The sequence below is a fragment of the Petaurus breviceps genome, unplaced genomic scaffold (genome assembly GCF_028583685.1).
Source record: "Petaurus breviceps papuanus isolate PSGF00001 unplaced genomic scaffold, PetGlider_PUasm1.0 164, whole genome shotgun sequence".
NCBI classification, from domain to species: Eukaryota; Metazoa; Chordata; class Mammalia; order Diprotodontia; family Petauridae; genus Petaurus; species Petaurus breviceps.
In genome coordinates this window covers 5696311-5721202 of record NW_027185735.1, presented here as the reverse complement: position 1 = coordinate 5721202, position 24892 = coordinate 5696311, and the positions used below count along the sequence as shown (strand labels likewise).

Below are 24892 nucleotides of genomic sequence, written 5' to 3'. Positions count from 1 at the left end.
ATGTGAAAAAGAAAAAGACACTTATTTTCTAAAACCTCTGTTTTATTTATACAGAGCCAAGTCCACTTCAGTGGGGATATAGTTCGTCTTTCAATCCAGAGCCATTGGTGAGTGTGTTGGTTTTTACCAAATATCCTGGTCAGCACATAGTAAATTAGGGAGACTAATTACAGTGTTAATCCCTCTCAGCTAGAGCTACAAGATGTGTGTCAATCTCCGATTCTGTGAGAATCCTAGAAGGCAAAGGGGAAAGAATTAAATGCTTATGCTTGGACAAAAATATCTATCAATTAATCTAACGTATTTTCCTAAAGTCTGTTTCTAAAAGAAGCATCAAAAAATTTCGTTAAGCTATGTGACACAACTGCACTTTATGGCAAGATCTAAAGTGACCAAAAAAAATTAGAAGGTAAACTCGTCAGTGTCTAAAGTCCCTAAAAAAGTAAGATGAAAAGTAAAAATGTCAGCAGCAATCTTTTGGAGGAAAAAATAGTGTTTTCTTGTTAAGGACCTCTGGATAAGAGAATTAAGAATTTTTTTCAAATGGCTACTTCATCATTTAAGTTCAAGGTACAAAGAGAGTATTAGTAGGTTAAATCCACTCAAGGAGCCCTAAGTGGTGAATATCCTATAATAAAGGCTGAATTCTGCTGTTAATGAAATTAAGGAAGTTGGTAAAGTCTCAAAATGAATGTTCATATATCTTTAGGAAAAAAGAAGAAACTGAGGCATTTTATTTTTTGAGATAAACATCAGAAAATGAAACATTATCTTAAACCTGGTTCCAGAAAATAATTATTGATATTTTCAATTTAGGTACCTAAGGACAGTATCTTAAACCATGAAAGCAAGATTATTAATTACTACTTTCAATACTTTGAATTCAATATTTTAAAGATTTTTTTAAAAATATGCTATATTTAGAACTGCTCAAAAGTGAAGAGAAAAAACAGCAAAATTTTTTTCAATAAGTCTTGAGATAGGTTTGGCTGATTTTTTAAAGATGTTTAAGAAAGAAAGGCAATTACATATAATTCAAAGAATCTTCCTCCTGAAATTTTCTGGTCTAGTATTCACTGGGTCACAAAACTGACCAAGAAGTAGTTCCTATTGTAGTTTCATTTAACATGAGAAAAGGATGACCATTCATATCCACCTTTAATTAAATAAACATGACTAAAAATATAACTCACCTGAATTTAGGGTTTTCAACTGTAACTACTCCAACTTCTAATTCTGAAGGTTTGAAATCAATGGATAGAACAGTAGACAGGCATGTTATTGCTGTCTGAAAGAAAAATACCACAAACATTAGGAAAGACATTCTTTTAGTAATTCACAATTTTTACATTTTATCTGATTTGATTCTTACAACATTCCTGAGATAAGCAAGGTAGGGTTTACTGACCCTATTTTACAGATGAAGAAACAAACCCATAGATTTAAGTCACTTGCCAAAGATTAGAGTTAGTGATGGACACCTCCACTCTTTTTTTTTTTACTGGCTATTTTGTAACATCAGGCAGATCTGGTAGTTACACTGTTTAATAATTATTTAACAAGATAAAACAAAACAATTAGCATATGGACCCCAGCCCCAAGCTCTGAATTAGAAGCATTAAGGGGAAAGAAAGCAGGGAGAGGGCTAGGAAAACTCTTTCCTATACTTTCACCAAATCCATGGAATCATGACTCTACTAAGCCTGGGATCTTTTTACTACCCCAAACTTACTTCCTAAGGTTGTTGTTGTTGTTGTTTTTTTACCACTTATTAATTATCCTATATAGATCTCAAAGGTCTTCCTAACCCAAGGTGAAACTCCAATCACAATCTGTCTCTAATGAAACATTCTTTTCCTGACAAAACTAGGTAGGTTCTTACTAACTTAACTCAAAATAAGTTGTTTAACACAACAAAGAATTTCCAGTGGTGTAAAAGTCCTAATCAAGGTCATATACTTGAAGCTACACAGAGAAGAGACCAATAAACACTCATCTCTACAGAGCTGGTTTGTATTTCTGATGTGTGTTTTTTTTTTTAAGCAATTGGGGTTAAGTAACTTGCCCAAGGTTACACAGCCAGTTTTTGTTTTTTGGTGTGGGTGTTAAGTATCTGAGGCCAGAACCGATCCTGGGTCCTCCTGACGCCAGCGGTGATCTTACTCACTGTGCCACCCAGCCACCCCCTGATGTGGTTTTAAAGCTAGGTCTATCTTATAAGTAGCTACGTACTACCCTCCCGAAATGGGAGGGAAATCTATAATGGTCAAAGCACTGCTTTTAAGTATTATATGTGTCAGCTACTAAGAACATATTTGCACAGTGAGGAAAAATGCTAAACATTTTAAAATCCTAGAAGAAAAAAGAAATATCCAAATGAGGAATAAAATAAAATAAAATAATTGCAGTTCACATTTATATAGTACTTTATGGTTCACAAAAAGCATTTTATTCCAAACAACCCTGTGAGGTAGCTGATGTATTATGCTTATTTTTATCTATAAGGAGACTAATGCTTAGAGAGGGTAAGTGACTTGCCCCAAGTCATACCGTGTTTCCCCGATAATAAGACACTGTCTTATTATTTTTTTGGAAAGAAAAACACCAGAGGGCTTATGTTGTCCTGCCTCAGCTCTCCTCCGAGGCACTGCTCTCAATGGCGCCAGCAAGCAAATCACTGGGGAAGAACAGGATGACTCGCTCACTGCTGCAGCTCTGATTGGATGCAGCTCGGAGCGAGGAGGCGTACGTTTCACAGGGGGGGGGGATGGACGGTGCATACCGAGGGTACCGTAATGTAGCGTGTAGCACAGGGGATCACCTTCACTACAGTAGTAATCTCAATAGGGCTTATTTTCGGGGGGAGGGCTTATTTTAGGGATAGGTCTTATTATCGGGGAAACACGGTATCTAGCAAATATTGATACAGAAACTCAAATTCTGTTCTTCTGACTCTTGGTTTTTCCATTATCTTCTAGAAACAATGGTTCGGGATTCCTCTTACCAAAATCCCTTAGGTTCAGAGAGCACTATTTTCCCCCCTCAAACATCACTGACAATGTTTAATATTTCTTCTCTAATTTATGAATATACATAGCACACTGGCTTTCATGGAGGTGCATATAAGGCTTTTTTTTTTTTTAAATAGGCACTGTAAGAATATAAGAATAACTTTCCAGTTTAATCCAATAATAAATAACAAGCAAATTTCAGAAAGGGTAGTGAATAACTAATTCTCCTTCAAAGCCCCTAAAATGTTTTGGTATGACTGGGAAATCAACACTATCATGATAAAATGTAGAATTTCTTACAGAAGCATAAATTTAATCAGCAATGAGGGAATTAGGACAGCAAGTGGTTAATTGTGGGAACTGAGTGAACCACATTGACTCCTTATGATTCAATTCTGGAGCTAGCTCAGTTCCCTTTCTATTCAATTTTAGGTGTAGCAAGAAAACGCTATTCAACTGCGGGAATTGGGAGAAAACCTTACTGTATTGTTTGAACCTAGTCCTGTGTGGCTTGAGAAGCCAGACCACCCCTATTTGATGCTTAGAGACCCTTAACTGAAGACCTAGGTCATGCCGACCAGAAACTCAGATCCCAAGACTGATGCAAGTTTTCTCACAATTGTACATCTTAGGCAACCCTTATTTGAACCCTTTTCTTATTTGAAAACTGGCTGTGTATTGATCATCAATCACTTATTGTTTCCTTGCTCCTTTGATTGAAATACAGATACCTGCAGGGGAGGAGAGGGGAATGGGACACCTCTTTTTCTGAATTCAGGGAACTGTACTTACTCACTCACTCCCTCCCAACTTGGAAAGTCCCTAATCTTTCCTCCAATTAGAAATCATAATACCTAATGTTGTATTATTTCTTTTTAATTAATTGGTCTTATTTGATTGTTTTTAATGTATAAAAAACTGTCTCCCTCAATATTTGGGGTCCAGGCCTAAGCTGAGGACGTCTGGTCCCACTTTGTTGGGCAACTGGGATTCATTACTTAATAAAACGATATGCTTAAAAGAGCAAACCTTATTTCATCTTTCACTTGCCACAGGGATACATTTGGATATGTAAAAGCAACTTAAGAAATTGTACTGTATACCAAATTAAAAAAAAAAGATAATAATGATAAACCTATAGGTGACCACAACTTTGCCTTAATGAAAACATTTCAGTGACTTTCAGCTGCTTCCTAGGATATAATGAAAATTCCTGTTCTCTGGAATTTAAAGACCTCTAAAATCTGGCTTCCAAACTTTTTCATTACTTCCCTTTGCATACTATATGTCAGCCATACTGACCCACTAGTCATCCTTTACACTAGATGCTCTATCTCCCATCTCTGTGCAAGTCTTACAGTTGGAATGAACTCCCTCCTAAGTTGTACCTCTCAGAAGCCTTGGATTCCAAGAAGGGAATGTTTTGCTCTTGTATCTACAGTGCCTAGTAAGGGGACTTACACACGGTATAGGCAAAAACATTACAAATTTCTGCTGAAATTTAATATGGAGGCATAATGGAAATAAAGATGAGTTCGCTTAGCTCTAAAGGGCAGAATTGGGATAGATTTTGGTTCAATATAGGAAAAATCTCCCTAATAATTAGAGTTGTCCAAAAATGGAAATGATTGCATAAGAAGAAAGCAAGTTTTCTATCATTGGAGGTCTTCAACTAGAGACTAGATTGTCTAAGATTGTGTAAAAGAAGTATTTCAGGTATGGGGATAGGGAGTGGACTAGATAATTTCTGGGATCTCTTTTAGGTTTAAGAGTTTATGAAAAAAAATCACTTTTTTTTTTAAGCAATCAGGGTTAAGTAACTTGCTCAAGGTTACACGGCCAGTTATTTCTGGGTGTGGTGCTAAGTGTCTGAGCCCGGATTTGATCCCCAGGTCATCCCGACACTGGAGCCGGTGCTCTTTACTTGCTGTGCTACCTGGCCGCCCCGAAAAATCACTTTTGATACTGCAAAATTAGACACCAAAACGTTGTAGAGCAGCCATTCAAACTCCTCTAGCAAGCCGAGCAGTCAAAAGATCAAGAATATTGAGTTAGAAGGAAATATTTAGTGTTAACATAAACTATTTAATATATGAAGAGAAGTGATCTTTAATAGAAACAGACAGAAACAAATAAAAAAAACTATTAACTGATCATGGGTAGGCTGAACTAATATAATAAAAACTGTAATACTATCTAAATTAATTTACTTTTTCAGTGCCATACTAAACTACCAATGGATTACTTTGTAAAACCAGACAAAATAATAACATAATTAACATGGTTATCAGGTGTGATCTTGATGAAGACAGAATGAAGACTGAGAACAAATGGTTACATAAATAGGAGAATAGGTGTCAAAAAACACAAGAAGGACAGTGTATCCAGAAGAGTGATGAACAGTATCAAAGGTCACAGGGAGATTAAGAAGGAACAAGATCAATGGAAGAGGGAAAGAACTCTTTTCACAGTAGTCAAAAACTGGAAACTGAGTCTCTGCCAGTTGGGGAATCAATAAATAAACTGTGGCACATCAATGTAACAGAATATTATTTTGCTATGAGAAATGAAAATGGGATGGTTTCAGAGAAACCTGGGAAGACTTGTATGAACTGATAAAGAGTAATGTAAACAGAACCAGGAGAATGTACAAAAATAACACTGTAGAAAGAAATAACTTTGAAAGACTTAAGACCCTGAATTGTGGGGTCTTGATTGGGGAAAAGCCATAAGACACAGTAAGAAGTACAAAGTCATTAATTAACTTAAACTCTGTGAAAGGTGGAAGCCCAGACATAGTGACCTGCTAAAAAAAAAAAAAAACAACCCTAACTCAGATACTGAGCCTTAAGTGCCTGGGCATTTACTCAACATGAACTAAGCAAAAAACCTCAAAATATATACCAATCTTCAGTGAAGCACCCTATGGCTCCTCCTCCCTTTGTCTGATTTCTATAATTACCACAGGGATTTTTGAGGGTCTTTGTGGGGATTCACTGAATCATCTGGCAGATGCCCCAGATTGCCTGCTTTATAAGTATTCATATTGATTAAACTCCTAGAATCAATCTGGAGTCTCTTGGCTTCTTCCTTTGGTATCAAACTTGCCCCACAGGGTTCCTCAGACAGGAGAATTCTGGACCTTACACTGAATAATGCAATGACCAATGTTGACTTCAGAAGAATGACCTACCTCTTGACAGAAAGATGACAGACTAAGGGTACAGAATGAGGCTTATTTCTTTTGGACATGACCAATGCAGGAATTTGTTTTGCTTGAACATGCACATTTGTTATAATGGACTTGCTTTCCCACTCCACCCCAACTGGGGGGAGGAGGAGGAAGAAAGCAATTGTTAATTGAAAAAAATTAAACTTTCATTAAAACCCTTCCACTATACTACACTGTAAGAATAAGATCATCTTTTTTAAAAATTAATTTATTTTTATTTTTCAACATTTACTTCCATAAGATTTGGAGTTTTAAATCCCCCTCCTCCCCCAAGATGGCATGCAATCTGATATAAGCTCTATTTATACATGCACACTAAACATATTTTCACATTAGTCATTGTAACGGTAATGGGGATTTGAAGATCTTCCCTGCCCCTTGTATTGGCAAACAGGTTCTTCGCACCTTTTTTCAAGTTCATAATTATATCAAGTATTAAGATCCAGAACTTGTGAATACTACAACTTGTGAACTGCAACAGGAAGGGGAGGAGCTAATGACCATATACAAGGAAAGGCCCACGCTGGAGAGAGCAGAACTGAGAAGGGAGCTCTTGTGGAGAAGAAAACTTGTGATATACAGCACTTTATGTTTGTCTGTTCTATCTGTGTTGATGTTTATTTGCGACACTTTGTACAGAAGCCCTGGGACCTTACTGGAAGCCCTGAAAGAGGATTTTCTGGAGGTCCTGGGACTTTACTGATGATTTGTATTGGCCACTTGGACCTTGTTTGTGGGTCTTTGTTGATTTCTATGTTGATGATTTGTGCTGATCTCTTAGACCTTGTTAATGGGTCTGTGTTGATTTCTATACTGATGATTTGTGTTGAGCTGTCAGATCTTGTTGGTGGGTCTGAGGTGATTTCACAGGCATAGAGTGAACTGATGATGGTGCTGGCAATGTGCATGAATATTACTGTGGCTCTGTCAAGCTTTGTCTTCCCTAAAACATGAACTGTGAAGGACTTGAGGTGGACTGGACACTAAGCTTCAATATGGAATGGGAAGTGAACAAGGAACTGGGAGCTGCCTGCCTTTGAACCCAGGTGACAGTTGTATAGATTAGAGCAGAACCTGGGACCATGGAAGTTAAGAGCCAGCCTCAAGAGAAGTTGAAAAGATCTCTTCTTGGGTACCTGATGCTGACTGAGAAGATTATGACTTGTACTTTGTGTCCATTAAGGAGACAAGCCTCCTTAAGGATAACTGAATTAAGGATTTACTAAATGATTGAGTTACTAAATGAATGTACTTTGTTTAAAACTATGTGGCCACTTTGGTGAAAATTATGTGGCCATTTTAGTGATTGTTAAGTCATAAGATTGTGAATGCTGTACTTTGATTTCTGTCAATGTTTTACCTTAATTCACTGCTGAATAGAGAGTTCACTATACTGTGTAATCAGAACCTCAAAGCTGTTCACAGCAGCAGTCCTCTGGAAAGCTGCTCATGCTAGACTTTACAGTCATGATTTAAAGAAAAATTAGAACTAATGGGAGATACCAAGAGAAAGAAAAAACAAAACAACAAAAGAAAGGGAAAGAAAATAATGAGCTTCAATCTGCATTCAGACCCCGGAAGTTCTTTCTCTGGATGTGGATAGCATTTTCCATCGTGAGTCTTTTTCAGCTTAGAAGATCATCTTTTTTCCTTCCCCTTAGACCACCTATTAGGAACCATTCAATATGACTAACATATACAACCAAAGACATTTTTTTTTTTGCTTTTTGGAGGGGGGAAGGTAGGGTAATTGGGGTTAAGTAACTTGCCCAAGGTCACACGGCTAGTTTTTTGTGTTAAGTGTCTGAAGCAAGATTTGAATTCAGGTCCTCCTGACTCCAGGGACAGTGCTCTATTCACCGTGCCACCTAGGCACCCCTAACTAAAGACATTTCAACAATCTTACCTCCTCCTCAAATCACCCTAATCCCTTTTGGGATATTATCTGTCTTCTTTATGTAACTTCAAATATGATAATGGAAATATCTAAGTCTCATAAGATCAGTTCTGTTAAGCTTCCATATTCACTGCCAACTTTAATTATGTAGCGAAATGTAAAAAACACTCTGATCACTTTAGGCAAGAAATTCAAGAGAGGCATCATGAAGAAAGGAAAAGCGCACTAGATTTGGAATGAGGAGGCAGGTTCAAATACTAACTGAAATACTTACTGTATGACTATGGGGGCAAGTCACTGAATCATTTAGAGCCTGTTTCCCTACCTATAAAATGAAGATAACCCTTTCACTACCTACCTAATAGTACTACTGTGTGTAAAGTGTCTTACAAAACACAGAGTTCTCCAAAAATTACAGTTTTGTTGAGTAAAATTTTTAAAGAAAAAAAAAATTAGTTTCTATTAACTCACTTCTACTGTCTGTTCAAAAGTCCAGTCAAATTTTTTCTTCACTTTCTTTTCAAGAAAACTGGTCGACTCAGTTTGTTTGACTCCAGCTGCAGTGGCCTTAAATCCACAGTAGTAGCCTGCAGGATCGCATTTGTATACTTGAGGGCCTTGTTCTTCATCAACACCAATCAATATCATACCTAGAGAGGGAAAGATCTATATCACATATTTTGCATCTTTAACAGAGCCATAACATGAAGATAATCTCAGGGTATATTCCATTAATGGCCAATTTTAATCTCACTCTGTCTTGGACAGGTGTATTTTACTTAAAAAACTAAACAATCAATATAAAAGAACACAACCAACAATCCCAATATATAAAAATGGAAAAACTACAAAACAAATAAATCAGGGTTAAGTAATTTTTCATTTGGAAAAAAAAATTTGCCACAGTATTCCTTTAGAAAAAAACAGCTGTGCTGTTACCTTTTTTTTTGTGAATGGTTTTGAGATAAATCCTCTATCACTGAACCCCATCTTTTAACAATAGTTAAGCAAAAATAATTGTTATAGTTATAGCAGCAATTATAGCAATATGCATCTAACAGTACATGCATGAAACATTCATTGCCTTAGTAATTCCACCTCTTTTTTACTGAAAATATTTTACTGTGATTGTAGTCACTATAAATATTTAACATTACACTTCCTTTTAGGTTTCTTCCCATTTACAACACTGCAATCATTGTCTATAGAGTTGTTTGGATTCTACTGACTTACCTCAAATTAGCTTATGGTTTTTTATATTTCTATGAATTCTTTACCCCACTATATTCAACACTCTCTAATTGACAGGTATTGACTTCTGTTCCAGTTCTTTGCCACAACAGGAAGTAGTATGATGAAAACTGATATATATAAGATCTTTCCTTCTGTCTCTGTGGGTATACTTAGGTACAGGATTGTTGGGTCAAAAACAATTTGGTGCTTTTTATGTTCCTTGCATAGTTTCAATTTGCTTGGGTGGGGTTGTTAGAGTTGGAAGAAGTAACAAATATGTTGACTGGGTCCACTACAAATTTAAATTATCTGATCTTAACTGGGTTCTGACTGCTGCGAAGCAATCCTTTTTTTTCCTTCTTAGACTCTACTGCAGTCACCATAGCTGCTGTTCAAAACTCTCTCTCCTCAAGGCTCCAACATCACCTTCTTTCCACTCTGCATCAACAGAACTGGTCCCATACTTTAATGAGAAAATGGAAGATCTTTACCATTAGCACCCTCTTTGGCCCTATTTTACATCCAAAACTCTTCTGCGTTATTCCCTATTCCTTCCTTCTTTGTCCTATTCTGAGGAAGAGGTGGCCCTTTTCTTTGCCAAATTCAACCTCTCTCTGCACTCTTGAACTTCTCCCATCAGCTTCTTCCTTGTTCCTCCAATCTCTCCTCTTGCTCTTCATCATCCTCTCCTTATCCAGTGGCTCTTTCTATGCCACCCATAAACAGACTTTGGTCTCCCTCCATCTGTCAATCCTCACTTGATTTTTCTATCTCCTTAAGCTATCACTTCATATCTTGGGGGTGGGGGTGAGAAAGTTCGCTTCCATTTTCTAACCTAAGTATTGGAGTTTACTATCACGAAGCTCAACTGGAAATGAGCCAATGGAAATATAGCATAAAGATGCTTGAGGGAGAATGACTGCTGGAAAAAGGTCCTGGAAGAGGTAGGTAAGTGACAATGATGAAAATAACAATGACGACAATAATTATTGTTATTATTATATATTATATAGCATCACTAACAGCAATAAGTATTAATAACAACTGGTATATAAATTATTGTTATAATTATTACAACAAGCTTTTATATGTTGGTTTAAGGTTTGTTTTACACAAGTTACCTCATTTGATCCTCATAACAACCCTAAGAGGTGCTATTATTTACCCCACGTTACAGAGGAGGAAACTGAGGTTGAAAGAAGTCATTTGCTCAGGACAGCTGGGAAATACCTTAGGGAGGATTCAAACTCAGGTATTCCCTGATTCCAAGTCCAACACTCTAACCAGGTAGAAGGGACTAGCTTTATTAAAGAAGTTAGGTCACTTGTTCTGTGAAAAGACAGTAGATGCTGCTGAGTTTTCAAGAACCTCTTACTGGAGGATCTCAACCTTCTCTTCTCTACCCCTCCCCCCACCCCTGAATCTAACTGCCTCATACTAATCTGCAATTAGGTTTTCACCTAATCTGCAATTTTATCCTTGTCCTGCCCGTCAGACACTTCTTTTACATGATGGCTAAAAGACAACAATGCCTCTCAGATCTTTTAATTACTATACATGGGCTAGCAACACATTTTGAAAATGTCACAAATACTGGGCAGGATTAAAAAATAATGAAAATAAATCCGTATTCTCTTCCTTTGAAAATAAACTATTTAAATTCATATGTTTCCACTTTTATCTTAAATACATATCACAAACAATGAGAAAATATCAACAATCTAATTTTTTCTTGTGTTCCTGGTAACAGTGAAATTCCTAGAGTAAGATACTTCAATTACATTTTATTTTAAGAAAATCTTGAAAGTCACTATAATCTCATTATAATTCCATAGTAAATTTATGTGTAGTTTGTATAAACTCTCATCAAATCAAGAGCCCCAAAATAGTACCATAAAATGGCATAAAACCTTATGGTCCCTACAGACTGGAGAATAGATTATAAATAAAGCATGACCGTAAATGCTGTCCCAAACATTAGAAATCTAAAAGACTTTACATGTATTTCAATAAAGTACACCATTTATCAGCATTTTTTAATATGTCTTCTAAAAATTAAACAAATAATTCTTTGGCATCAAGGGAGAAAAACAGTTCAAAATTCCTTAACATACTTACAACAGCCAAGGGGCCTCATTTCAGCATTCTGTGTGTAGACCTGAGAAATATCTGCAATTCTTTTACACAACATATCCACAGGAATCTCATAGCCATACTTGTATTTCCAATTTGCAGCCTCATAGCGAGCTCTTTGCACCTGAGACCTGCTGTCAGCTGAGAGCAAGACAAAAAAGATCATAGTGGGAAAGAAGAAGAATATTCAAAGTCAGATGATACTCAAACTTTAAAAAACAAGATATGGGAAACTCTAGATGTCCATCATAACTTCAGGCATGAATATGTGGCATCCCCACACCAAGGGCACATCCAGGCCTTCCTTCCAAGGTCAGCATCTGCCCTGTGTTCTGCCACATAAGCTCACATATCTCTGATTGTCCCCAGGCCCCAAATGATGATCAGGAAGGGGTCCAGGAGCAGAACAGGGAGGCTGCTGACACCTATGGTGAAGATTCACAGCACAGAATCCATGCAGGAACACAACAGTTTGAACAAGAATCTCAAAGGATGCAGCCCAGGGCCTGGGAAGAGTAAGAATTACACTGGAGCTGGAGGTGAATCTAGAATTGTAGCTAGAGCCTGACCAATGCCAGAAGCAAAGGGAGAGGCAGACTTTTTCCATTTGACCAATTCTACTTTTTAAGCAGTTGTTTTCTTTTTTCCAAACTGTTGACTCTTCTTTTCCCCCATGATTCTCCTGTATCATTCTCATTTTTTGCCCCATTAAAATTATTTTAAATTAAAATTATTTTAAATAATTATTTTAAAATTAAAAAGCTCCTTTCTGAGCTCTTCCATGAGTTCTGGGCTTGAGGCTACTCCCAGTTTCCTTTCAGGGTTTTGCCCACAGGTGTTTTTACATTGTTGTCCTCTTCTTAGTTTGTGTCTTAATCTTTCCTGTTACCGTAATAACTTTCTACGGTCAGATTCTCTCTTTTTTGCTCATCTTTTTTGGCCTTTTTCCTTTCTTTTAAATTTGAGCTCTGCTCCCAGGCTGGAAGGAGCACTGTCTCAGGCTTCTTGTGCCAGGGGCTGCAGGCCTTGGCTGTTTACCTGGTGCTACACTGATGCTGCCCTGAGGTCCCCCAGGGGACCCTTGTGTTTGGTGCTCTGCTGAGGGAGTGGGATGGGGGAGGAGGGGCTGGCACTGCAGAAGGCCTTGGAGAGGGGGTCTGACAGCTTACCTGGTGCTGAGCTGGGGTTCTACCGCTGGCTTGAGCTGAGACTGGTGGGATATTTCTGCATTTACCTGGGGCTAGGCTAAAGCAGCACCTGACTCTTCTTGGAATTGGAGTCTGCCCATTCCCCTGGCTATGCTGAGGCTCATGGCTGGGGGTGGGTGGTGTGTCCTGGGATTGATGTTTGCCTGCTCCACCACACTGGGGTTCAGGATCCCTTGCTGGCTTGCTATGATGCTTACTGTCCTGGACTGCATTCCCCTTCTACCCAAGTGACAGAGACCTTTCTCACCAATCTTCCAAGATCATTTCACCTCATCTTTTTGCCATTTCTGTTATTTCAGCATCTATTTTGAGGTGCTACTTTATGGTTGTTTGGAAGTCAATATGGGAGAGTTACAGCTATTTACTGATTATCCCGCCATCTTGGTTACCTAAGTTCAGAACAATATACTTTTAAATACAGAACAAAGCAATATCTATTAAGGATATAGATCTTCCTTTGTTTCCAGAAAAATAAAATTTTTTAAAGTTAGTTATTACAGTAGGATCCCTGCTATTTGTTGCAACAAGTCTCATTACTACATGGATTCAGGCTTACCCAATCCACACCCCTTCCCCGATCCTCTCCTCCACAACCACAACTATGACCACCATGACTACCACCAAAACAAAACAAAACAAAACAACTTCTCTGAGCTTACAAAGAAGTCTGATTTCTGGAGCTAATTTACAAAATTTTATTTTCTCTCCTTTTCTTTTCTTATGCGCCTACCTGAAGTTTACTCCAGAAAAATCTCAAATATAGATCATGTCTAGAATTTCCCATATACACAAAGTATACACAGCTCCTAAATATAAGCATTTAAAGTAAGAAATATATAGCCTTTATTTTACCCAATAGAATGCAGAAGATGTACAGGAGCTCATAAGTAGATACAAAAGACTAAATCCTTTAAAACAGAACTACATAAAAGTCAGATACAACATGTCTAAAAGGTAGTCATCACCCTGAAAGCTTTATAAAAAACAATGTTCTACCACAGTTAAAGTCTTAGAGTTTGCTTACATTGTTAGGACCCACTGATATTTGTGCAGCAGAATATAGGAGATGCTTATTTTTTTTAAATTCAAAATAAAGACAAAATTCAAAATTAAGACAGTTTAAGATTTTATCTAAGTTGGGCAAATTACCTGTCATTCCTGTCATCACACAGCCAATGTTTTCAGTTATTCTGAATAAGTGAGTCACCGTGCTTGAATCCAATAACTTGTCCTAAGACAAAAAATAAATAAAAGCTATAATTAAAAGGAAATTGAAAAAGAAAAAGCAGATCATTAGTATATACTAAATTGTAAATTCCTTCAGCATGTTAAAATGTTCGTATACTTAGTGTCTCTAGTATTGCTGTTTTGCATGTAGCTTATATACCGTGTTTCCCCGATAATAAGACCTATCCTGAAAATAAGCCCTCCCCTTACTGTGTAAGATTCCTCTAAAATAAGCCCTCCCCAAAAAATAAGCCCTATTGAGATTGCTACTGTAGTGAAGGTGATCCCCTGTGCTACACGCTACATTACGGTACCCTCTGTATGCACCGTTCCCCCCCCCCGTGAAACGCACGCCGCGCTCTGAGCTGCATCCAATCAGAGCTGCAGCAGTGAGAGCGTCATCCTGTTCTTTATTGAATTCATTATTGAATAAAGGTACATTTTTTTGTTCACATTTACCTGTTTATTAAAATTGCTGTCAATGTTCATTAAAATAAGCCCTCCCTAAAAATAAGCCCTCTGGTGTTTTTCTGTCCAAAAAAATAATAAGACAGTGTCTTATTATCGGGGAAACATGGTATATGCTCAATTAACTATGGTTATGAAAAAATGTATATATAGTAAACAGTATAAGGTTTAGAATAAAGTATAACCTGACAATGACTTGCTTCATTAGTAATTAAAAAACATTGGTCCTTTCTGTACATAAAGATAAATCAGAGATTTATAAATCAGATAAATACGACAAAAACTCTAAATTAATGACAAAATTGTTCATTATTTACTTCACTTTTTACTACTGGTAAATAGAAGATGGGGCAGCTAGGAGGCACAATGGATAAAGTGCTGAACCTAGAGTGAGGAGGACCCAAGTTCAAATCTAGCCTCAGCCTGGATATGTCACTTAACCTCTCAGACTCAATTTCTTCAACTGTAAAATGCGGATAACAATGGCATTTACCTGCCAGGGTTGCTGTGAGCATAATAGAAGATATTTGTAAAACTTTACATAAATGCTCCAAGTATCTAATATACTTTGACATTATGAAATTTGTACTCTAGTCCTGCTGATAAACTGAGAAAGGACTATCTCTATTTGTAATCAACAAAATGTAAAGTAAAATGCTCCCAGATTCCAAAACAGGATAGTCTCATCAGACCTAAACATCTAGAAAGTTTAAACTTTTTCATAGACATTATTTCTTTGCATAGTTTCTAAACTCCCTGAAAGTAGGGACTGTCATAGTTCTTTGGTAAATAATATCTAGCATAGTGCTAGAAATGGAATAGACACTCAGTGTAGAACTGGAGAGCTGCACTGGGAAGTAAGGAAGAAGTGAATGTAAATTCTACTTTTGTCACCCTGGGCAAATCACTTTATCTCTCTAAGCCTATATCCACATCTATAAAACAATGGTTTAACAATACTTCTATTGTATCAAAGTTGTAAAGCTCAAATAAAGTTATGGGTAAAGAACTTTGTAAACTTGACATAAAGACTAATGGAAGGAAGAGTATCTATTGTTCAGATTATGAAATGCAGTTAGATGAATGATTTCCAGATTCCATCACAGAGAGAGCAAGGGTGAGAGCAAAGAGAGCGAGAGCATGCACAAGTTGGATAGACACATGGACACACAGACACACACGCGCATGTGCACCCACACATCAACTCTAGGAAGTAGTCTGGAAAGAAATAAAGTTGAGGACCAACCAAAGTGCAAAAGGAAAAAAGACGCTAGTAAGGTGCAACTCACTGCAAACAAGGAATTACACATGAGAATTATGAAGGATGCTACCAGAGAAACATATGATGAGAAAGAGAAAAAATGGGATGGTCATAAAATAAGAATTAAAATGCAGCCTTCATATCCCATTGTTATTATAAAAATTTCAAGAGAACTTGAGGAAAATTCTCCAGTATATATTAGGAGGAACCCTTAAGGTGAACCAGGAGTTAAACAAGGATGGACAGACAGGAAAAGGTTGAAATCTGCATTACTGGGGAAGGGTCAGAGGAAATACTCACAATTCAAAAGGTCACAGATACACTGGAATTTTTAAAAATTATAACTTTATAGAAAAGTAGTGTTAAAGTAGGCATTTTGTTAGCTAAACATGGTCATACATACAGAGGTACATCATGGTGAATACTTGCATGCTAATATACCCAAGTAACTGAATGAATATTACTTACTGGTACTTTCTTCTGTGTAACAATTACTGCACAGTCTTTCCCTCGGACAGCTACTGATGTGAGCCCACCCTGGTTAATAGCTTTGAAAGCATATTCTAAAAACATAAAAATAATCAGAAAATTCATCTTAGTTCATTCATTTACAATGTAACATCTTTTTCAAGGCAAGCAGAAAAAAACGCTCTCCCCTTCCCCTACTCTTACCTCTAAATACACTTATGTCCCTTTTCAGAGGAATAGCTCAAAAATGGGTCTGGAAAGAGAATCTTCCTAGGCTTAGCTGGAAACATCATTTGGAGAAGAGATGATAGGACACTTAACTCAACATGTCACTAGACTCATTAGTCTGACACTCAAGACTTGACCCTCTTTATAGCCTCATCTCATGCTGGACTGCAGAATGCATAGAAGTAGGGTAAAGTGTGAGAAGACTGAAAAGTTGTGAAGACAGCAGGTTATGAAGAGTCTTCCATGCTAAATATTTATACTTTTATCCTGGAGGTGGGGGACCTAAGTTTTAAGAGAATCATTTTGGTAGCTATGTGGAAGATGAAGTACAGAGAGACTTGAGAAAGGGGGTCCATTTAGAAGATCAACTTAACTTGGTGGTCATAACTATTTAATCTAATAATAAGTCATAAATACAAATAGAGCCAAGCTTTAAACCAAGATTTCCTGATTCCTCGGGGCGGCCAGGTGGCTCAGCGAGTAAGAGCACCGGCTCCAGTGTCGGGATGACCTGGATCAAATCCCGGCCTCAGATACTCAGCACCACACCCAGAAATAACTGGCCGTGTAACCTTGAGCAAGTTACTTAACCCCGGTTGCTTTAAAAAAAAAAAAAGATTTCCTGATTCCAGGTTAAGCACTATCTCTACTATAATGTACACCAACTCTCATAATAAAAAAGTTAATAGTAAAAAAAAAAATCACCTAAGGAAAGGGGAAAAGATCTGGCAGAATACTTTAAAAAAAACTGAAAGCTAACTAAAACATTTATTTTTCTAATTAAAATATTTTCCCCATTTAAGTACCTTGGGATGAGTTTGTGTTGTACTACTTCTTAACTCTTCCCTAAATGTTTGCTGATCACTCTTAGGCTCCAGATCTAAATTTCCAATTATCTTATGAATCTTCACCTGATGTCCACTAGAACTTCAAACTCAAAAGTCACAAATCATAAACTAATTATTATTCCTAATCTCTAAACCAGTTTCCCCCCTCTTTTTAGTTTTAGTAAATATTATTGTATTTTTCTCCATTTATATGCAAAAAGTTTTCACCATTCATTTTTTTTTTAAGCAATCGGGGTTAAGTAACTTGCTCAAGGTTACACGGCCAGTTATTTCTGGGTGTGGTGCTAGTATCTGAGCTCGGGATTCGATCTCCAGGTCATCCTGACACTGGAGCCTATGCTCTTTACTCGCTGTGCTACCTGGCTGCCCATTCACCATTCATTTTTAAATAAGATTTGAGTTCTAAATTCGTTCTCCTTTCCTCCCCAAGATGGCACGCAATCTGATACAGGTTATACACATGCAATCATGTAAACATATTTCCACATTAGTCATGTTGTGAAACAGAACAAAAGGGAAAAGCCACCAAAAAAACAAAAAAAAAAAGTGAAAAGAGTATGCTTTAGTTTGCATTCAGATTCCATAGTTCTTTCTCACCATGAGTCTTTTGGATCTCTCTTGGATCATGGTATTGCTAGATAACTCAATCACAGCTGATTATTGCACAATGTTGCTGTGATTCCCCATCTGTTAACATACAAGCGAATAGACTCTTGAGTCAGAATAAGACATGGCTGTCTAACCATTGCCAAATCACTTAAACTTCTCTAACCTTTACTGCCTTACCTTAAAACAGGGATATATGGAAAGAACAAATGACTAATCAGGAGATCTGTATCCTGAGTCCAATTCTACCACCAAGTAGTTAGTTGTATCACTTTAGAGAAGTAACTTTGACCTCTGTGGATTAGTTTCCCCATCTGTAAAATGAAGTAACTGAGCTAGATGATCTTGAAGATGCCTTCTAGCTAGGATTAAAAATCTGGGACTCCCACAAGGCTGTTGGAAGGAAAGTATTTTGAAATCTTAAAGGGCTACATAATTTAAGTGAATTATTAGTGAGCTTCTCAGTACTGTCAACTCTACCTCCACTGTACTCATGCTGCTCTAATTCCTTCACCTCTTAACCAGATTTCCTAAATCATTTTGTTTCCTTCTAAAAACCAGATTGTAAAAGCCAGAATAATCTTCCTAATGTACAAATGTGAACTCCTTACTCTTAGTAGTAAAAAAAAACCTAGAAAAATTTTCCATTACTCAAAAAGGCTCTACAATCAAGCTCCAACCTACCTTTTCAGTTTTATCTCGCCCTATTACCCTTTGAACAGTTATATACATTTCTTAATTCCCTTCATTGTCCTTATCCCATACTTTTGTTCATGCCTGGGCCTGGGATACTCACTTGACCTGTTGAGACTATCACTATTCAAGATCTAGCTCAAACATCACCTCCTCCCTAAAGTTGTTAATGGCACTTCAGCTGGAAGGGTTTTTCTCTCTCCCCCAAACCATCACAGCACTTTGTACCTCTCATGAATTTACTGCATTCTCTCTGTGCATGTTTTATCTTTTCTACTTGACAGTAAATGCATAAGGGCAGGAGCCATTTATTTATCCCTCATGTCTAGCACTGCACTTTGCACATAGTAGGCCCTTAATAAAGGTTGATGAATTGGTTGAAATCTGTAAAATGCTGTCACTAGGACACAATGGGTGTCCAGCTATATATCTAAATGCCAAAAAATAAAGAGAACAATGATTCTCCTTTTTCTCTCCACCATAGTTACAACCACTTCTGTCTTCTACCTTGCTAGGTAAATTTAGCAAAAAGTATAGAGCTAATTACAAATATAATGGAATCTCATAGTTAGAAGAGACCTCAGAAATCACTGGATAGAGCTGAAGGAACTGAGGCCCCAAAAGATAGGACATTTAGTCTAATCTCTACTTACCTTTTTTCTATATATGGGGCAGAAAAGTGGAACTTTTTCCCACTGATTTGAATATGTCTAAAATCTATACCTCTATTCTTCCTGAATTTATCCATTTATTCATGAGCATGCTCAATCAGGATACTCTCTATATTAGTGGTTCTGTGAGCAGTTGTGAAGCTCGTTTCTACAGGTCTGAGTTAATGGCTTTCCATTGAAGTGTGAAGTGCTCTGTTGGTGGTAAATGTGAACGAGAGGGCTACACTAGGTCTCTTGGTAGACCTTTACTAACTAACATTCTTGGTGACTAAGATTCTAAGAACAATGACTATGCACTTACTGTTTACTGCTGGCCTTTGGTCTGATACATGAAGCTAGATGCATTTTGAAAAGACTGAGGAAAACAGCTAAGAACGAAGAAGAGAAATGGTGATTTGGAGTACCACTTTTAAAAGTGCATTGTAAACAGACACCATCTCTTAATAATCTTTGTACAGTATTGTGCACAAAGTTTTGAAATAGTCAATAAACATGTATTTGAGCACCTTGTTGTTGAGTTGTTTCAGCCATACTGGATTTTTCACGACCCCGTTTGGGGTTTTCTTGGCAAAGATACTGGAGTGGTGTGTCATTTTCCTTCTCTAGCTCATTTTACTGATGAGGAACTGATGCAAATAAAGTTAAGTGACTTGTCCAGGATCACACACCTCTCCAACGTCTGAGGCTGGATTTGAACTCAGGAAGATGAGTATTCTTTGTTCTAGGGTAAATACTCTATCTACTTCACCACCTAGCTGCCCCAACTGAACACTTGCTACAATGCCAACAGGCAAGCCCTAAGTTTAATGGAATGATTTTGAATACCTCTGCTTGTCATAAAACATTTATTTGGAGAAAATTCCTTCAAATGGCTGATTTTTAAGAGACCTTGGTGAACCACATTATTATGATAAAAGTCTTTCCAAATTTTAAGAAGGCAAATCAAATCCTTGGTAATTAAATGTTTAAGGTTTACTAAAATTAGCAATCAGTTTTATGTCACATTCATGTTATACCACCTATTCCAAATCTTGTGCCTTTTATTGTCATTCTCTCATGTTTCTCCAATGTTCTTGATACATAGCTCAGTCTTCCATTCCACCTTATTCCTTCCTCTATTCTCACACTCCATATGTTAACCATACAAATGTCTTGAATTCCTCAATTCTTATGAAGCAGGTGAAGGTGAAGTGCAATTGACTGATATCCAAACTCCAGGACTGTAAAACTGTGGGGAGGGTGTGGGAGAATATGACACAAATTATATCTAGGATATAGTAGTTGGAAGTTTCTAAGGGGGGAAATGTAAAGTCAAAGTTGCAATGTATTTACAAAACTATATGGAAATGATTCTTTTATTGAATTTTTAAAACCCTAGAGAAACTAAAGTGGGGATGGAAAGGGACAAGTGTTTGATACAGTAAGGACTGCCTCCTCCCAACTATCTGAAACAACTACATCAGTCCTTTTTCTGTGGAGGGTAATCACCCCTCCTTCAAGATGGGTAGGAAATGATATCTATTTTCTCTACCTACCACCTTTACATAGTCTCAAAATCCTCATTTCATTTATATGGGTAGTTGTGTCCCCCAACAGAACATAAGCTCCTTAAGGACAAGGGACCACTCTTGTCCTTGTCTCATTTTTGCTCTCTGAATCCCCTGAACCTGACACACAGGCACTTAACAAGTGCTTATTAGATAAAAGCTAACATCTTCTCTCCTGTCCAACTTTAAGTTTGCAGAGAGTAGTCTCTATATACTTGTGTCCATTTCTATACCACTCATTCTTCAACCCCTTGCAATCTAGTGAAGCAGGTCACCTCTTGTAACCAAATACATCCTTTTTTGGTCCCCTGTCTTAAACTTAATTCTAATTCTGACCTCCTTTTATCTCTATGCCTCTGCACATACTGTCCCATGCTTGGAATAGTTTTTGCTCCCTGTTACCATCTGTTGACCAGTATTTCATCTCTTTAATGAAACTTTTCCCTTCTCCTAGATGAAAGTAATCCTTCCCTCCTTAACTTCTTCACAGCACTTTGTCTGGCTTTCCCTTGTTCCTATTACAATCTACTCTGTATGACACTCACAGATTCAAGTCATGCCCCTTCCCCCACAATAAGATTATAAACTCCTTGAGGGCAAGGATTATATTATGATAATTTAATGTATCATCTATAATTTATTTTGTATCAATATTGTATCATGTAGTTTATAACTGTATCATTATTTGACAAAATAAAAACAAATAATACTTATTAAACATCTACTATATAATAGATACTATACAAAGTTCTGAGGATATTAAAAAAAGACATAACAGTTCCTGACTTCAAAAAGTTTACACTCTATAAAGGAAGACAATATGCACATTTATGTGACATTTATAAGAACGTACAGAACATACACAAAATAAATACTAAGTAGTGGGTTGTGGGTTTTTTTTTGGGGGGGAAGGAGTAAGGGCACTAGCAGCTGAGGGAAAATGAGTAAAGGCATCATGTAGGCATTTAAGCATAAAAGCTGAATTTTGAAGGAAGCTATAGATTACAAAAGGCAAGGCAGAGAGGAAGTACAAAGGCACAGAGCTGGGAGATGGAATATGATGACCAACATGATCATAACTACTTTCATTTTCTTTTTCTCTAGTAATGTCTACTAGGAATCTGTATGGCTGGATTAAATCAATAAAACACTCCAGAACAAATCTGCCTTGACCTAGAACTTTCTATTTTTTCTACCTATATATTCCTTCAGTTCTTTCAAGCTAGTCAATGAAATCCTCATCATCCTGTAGTTACTTGTGAATATGTGTGTCCCCATATTAGAATGTGAAGATTTTGAGGGCCAACAGGCTGTCTTAATCTCTCTCCATTGGTACAGTCTCTAGGCCAGTGTTCTCCATGTAATAAGAACTTAATAAATGCTGAAGTTATGCTATCTCAATCAAATCCAACTGTACTAAATGAAGCAGTAGATTGTGCTTCAAAGCTGGGTCTTAAACTGTATACACTAGCAAAGTACAATGTCAAATATAATTCTTCCTGTGCACAAACTTTCTAAGTTTAAAGACTGAATCTTCAAAGCAAGAGACAGTAGATAGGAAGATAGGAAAATTATAAAAACTGAGAAACGAAAAACTAGAATGTAGCCTATTAACCAATTATCTTCCTTATGTTCTGTGAAATGCAAATTCTGTTTTGTTTACCAGTTAATGAAGATAAGCATTAAAAGAAAATTTTTAGAAATTGTAATGGGTTACATTAGAAAAGGCAATGAAAATCTAACTGGAAAATATAACTCAAGGTGATATGAGTTGACAATAATTGTTTTTTCTTTGCTATAACTGATAGTGATTTTTTTTTCACCCCAAATGTAGGTTATTTTACTCCTAAAATTTAGAAATGAAGAGACCTTAATAGGTCAATTCATCCTAAGTACTATTCATCCCAAGATGGCAACAAATTTGCTTTGGAGTCACTTCAGTAGAGTGAAAAAAACAAAACAGCATACCAGTAGTCTTGATACCTGGGATCACATCCTGATGCTGCCAGTTAATAGCTACGTGATCCAGAACAAGTTATTCATTTTCCCCATCTGTAAAATGAAAGAGTTCATGCCCCTGGTTTTGTTTTTAATTTTGAAAACTATATTTCAATATGATTTGTTTCCTTTCTAATCCTACATAATTAATTTTGTGCATTTAAAAAAATTATTCTGATTAAGGCCCTTACTGCCAAAGGGGGGGTGGGGGTGGGGTGTCCATAATACAAAAAAGCTTAACTCTTCCTTGGACTAAATCTATTCTATAGGGCCCTTTCTAGCTCTAAATCTAGAAGTTTCTAAATTACCCTTGGTCTGAAACTGAAACTGCCTTATATCATATATTCCTGGATCAAATCAAGAGCTTACTTTATAATAATAATGCAAACTTCTATGGGGATCCATGAAAATATATAATTAATACTGGATGAATAGTTTTTTTTTTTTAATCAAAATGGTGATTTCAGAAAATAGGTATATCTCAGCCTAACTCAACTGGAACAATTCAAAGTTAATGGAAGGGTTGGAGAATTAAAATACTTGGGTTTGTTTCAAGGGATATCATAGATACTTCTTGGTATGTCTTTTAACAGGAAAGTCATGGAGTACATACAGCTCATTAAGCACTGGACTTAAAGAGTCAGAAGCAAACTCAAATCTCAGTTCCACCAAAAAAAGGTTGGCCATTTTAACAAAGGAAGTTACGTAGCCTGAGGTTAACTTGTAAAATGGGAATAATATTTAACACCCTGATCTTATAGATGATTATTGTGGAGAAAATTTTTACAACTATTATTATGGTGGCATTCGATTCACACCCCACCAAGTATGTAATGAGAGAGAGAGAGAGAGAGAGAGAGAGAGAGAGAAGGAGGAAGGAAGAGAGAGAGAGAGAGGGAGAGAGAGAATGTTTACCTAGGATATTTAAGAGAGTGTAAGAAAAGCTACAAGAGCAGGAGTTAGTTGAAGGAAGAGAGGAAAGAAAGGGATGTATGAATTAGATTTTTGAAAGAAATAATTCAACTTTAATTCAAGAATCATTTACTCAGCACCTACATTCAATAAAATGCTGGGTGCCAAGAGGGTTGTCATCAAAGAATGTAAAATCCATAAATGGAGATAAGTATACAAAAAAGTCTAATATAAAAAGAGATGTGTGAAGGATCCAAGATAGTTGTATTGGAGAGACCACTTCTAGCTAGGAGGATAAAACGTGAATTTCTAAGCAAAGGATAAAAGGGGGTAAATGAAAGAGCAAGGGGAATAGCTACAATAATAACAGACTCATGTAGCTTTACGTTCACAAAGCACTTTTCCTCACAGGTGAGAAATTCGAGGTCTTACCTAAAGCCACACAGGCTGGTCGTGGCCGAGCAGGGACTCGAACCTCTCCTTGCACCTGGTCAGCATGAGGTCAGCATAAGTCATCAAACCCAACCTCATTTTACAAATTAACTGAGGTTCAGACAGGTTCAATGATTCTTCCGGGATTATATGAGTACTAAGGGGCACAGCCCAGATTTGCCATCCTCCTCCCTCCTCCTCCCCCCCACCCCCCGCACCCGAGCTCGGGGACTCAAGGCCGCACTCCCTAAGGACTAAGATCCCAAAGGAGTCGCGACCCCGGCCTTTCGGCCATTCCGGGCCCACCTCTCCAATCGGGAAGCAAGGAAAGACGCCGAGTTCAGTCCCCGCCGTGTTGCTCCAGACTCTGGAGGAAGCCGGACCCGCGCCGGGCCTGCCCGAGCCTGGGCGCGCCCCCGGCTGCATGGCTGCAGGCCACATCATGACGGGGCAGTTCCGCCGGGGTGGCGGTGGGGAGCAGGACACTCACCTACTTGGTACAGGCGGCCCTCTGGGGAGAAGATAGTAATGTGCCGATCAAAGCCGGCGCTGGAGCCGCGGGACATCTCGGCACACTCACTTTCTCTAGCTCCGATCTAACTAGTCCTGCCGCACCCTCCACGGCAGACATGCAGCACCCGGAAGCCTCGGAAAGTCCTTCCGGAGCGCTGAACACCGGCTATCTCTGCCGCCGCCGCCGCGATTAGCAGAGGTTTAAAAGAGGGGCTTCGAAGTGAGCATGCGCAGCAATAAACTGGCTTTTCCCGGAGGGAAGGTGGAGCCCGGGTGACTAAAGCCGAGCCGCGGGGGTGGGGGAGA

General features: G+C 37.7%; 1 protein-coding gene across 2 annotated transcripts; it reads right to left on the bottom strand.

The window, feature by feature from the left end:
• Positions 1–21: 21 nt before the first annotated feature.
• PSMA6 (proteasome 20S subunit alpha 6) lies at positions 22–24767 on the bottom strand. Of its 2 annotated transcripts, XM_069082253.1 has the most exons (8): positions 24380–24555; positions 24074–24128; positions 16139–16233; positions 13864–13945; positions 11492–11647; positions 8612–8790; positions 1194–1288; positions 22–233 (listed from the first exon to the last, which is right to left on the bottom strand). In XM_069082253.1, the coding sequence occupies exons 1-8, from the start codon at positions 24515–24517 to the stop codon at positions 176–178; spliced, it is 858 nt and encodes a 285-aa protein (XP_068938354.1). In that variant the 5' UTR covers positions 24518–24555; the 3' UTR covers positions 22–175. The 2 variants fall into 2 exon arrangements, with proteins under 2 accessions (XP_068938354.1, XP_068938355.1); XM_069082254.1 differs by lacking the exons at positions 24074–24128; positions 24380–24555 and adding an exon at positions 24564–24767.
• Between the last annotated feature and the right edge of the window lie 125 nt (positions 24768–24892).

What these genes read in the sequence shown, in the direction of transcription:
- PSMA6 (XM_069082253.1), bottom strand. Translation starts at nt 24,517, where the DNA reads ATGATGTGGCCTGCAGCCATGCAGCCGGGGGCGCGCCCAGGCTCGGGC. An exon ending in TGTGATGACAGGAATGACAG is followed by an intron (nt 11,648 to 13,863) that starts GTAATTTGCCCA and finishes TCTTGCTCTCAG; the next exon opens with CTGACAGCAGGTCTCAGGTG. An exon ending in CTTTTGAACAGACAGTAGAA is followed by an intron (nt 1,289 to 8,611) that starts GTGAGTTAATAG and finishes TTTTTCTTTCAG; the next exon opens with ACAGCAATAACATGCCTGTC.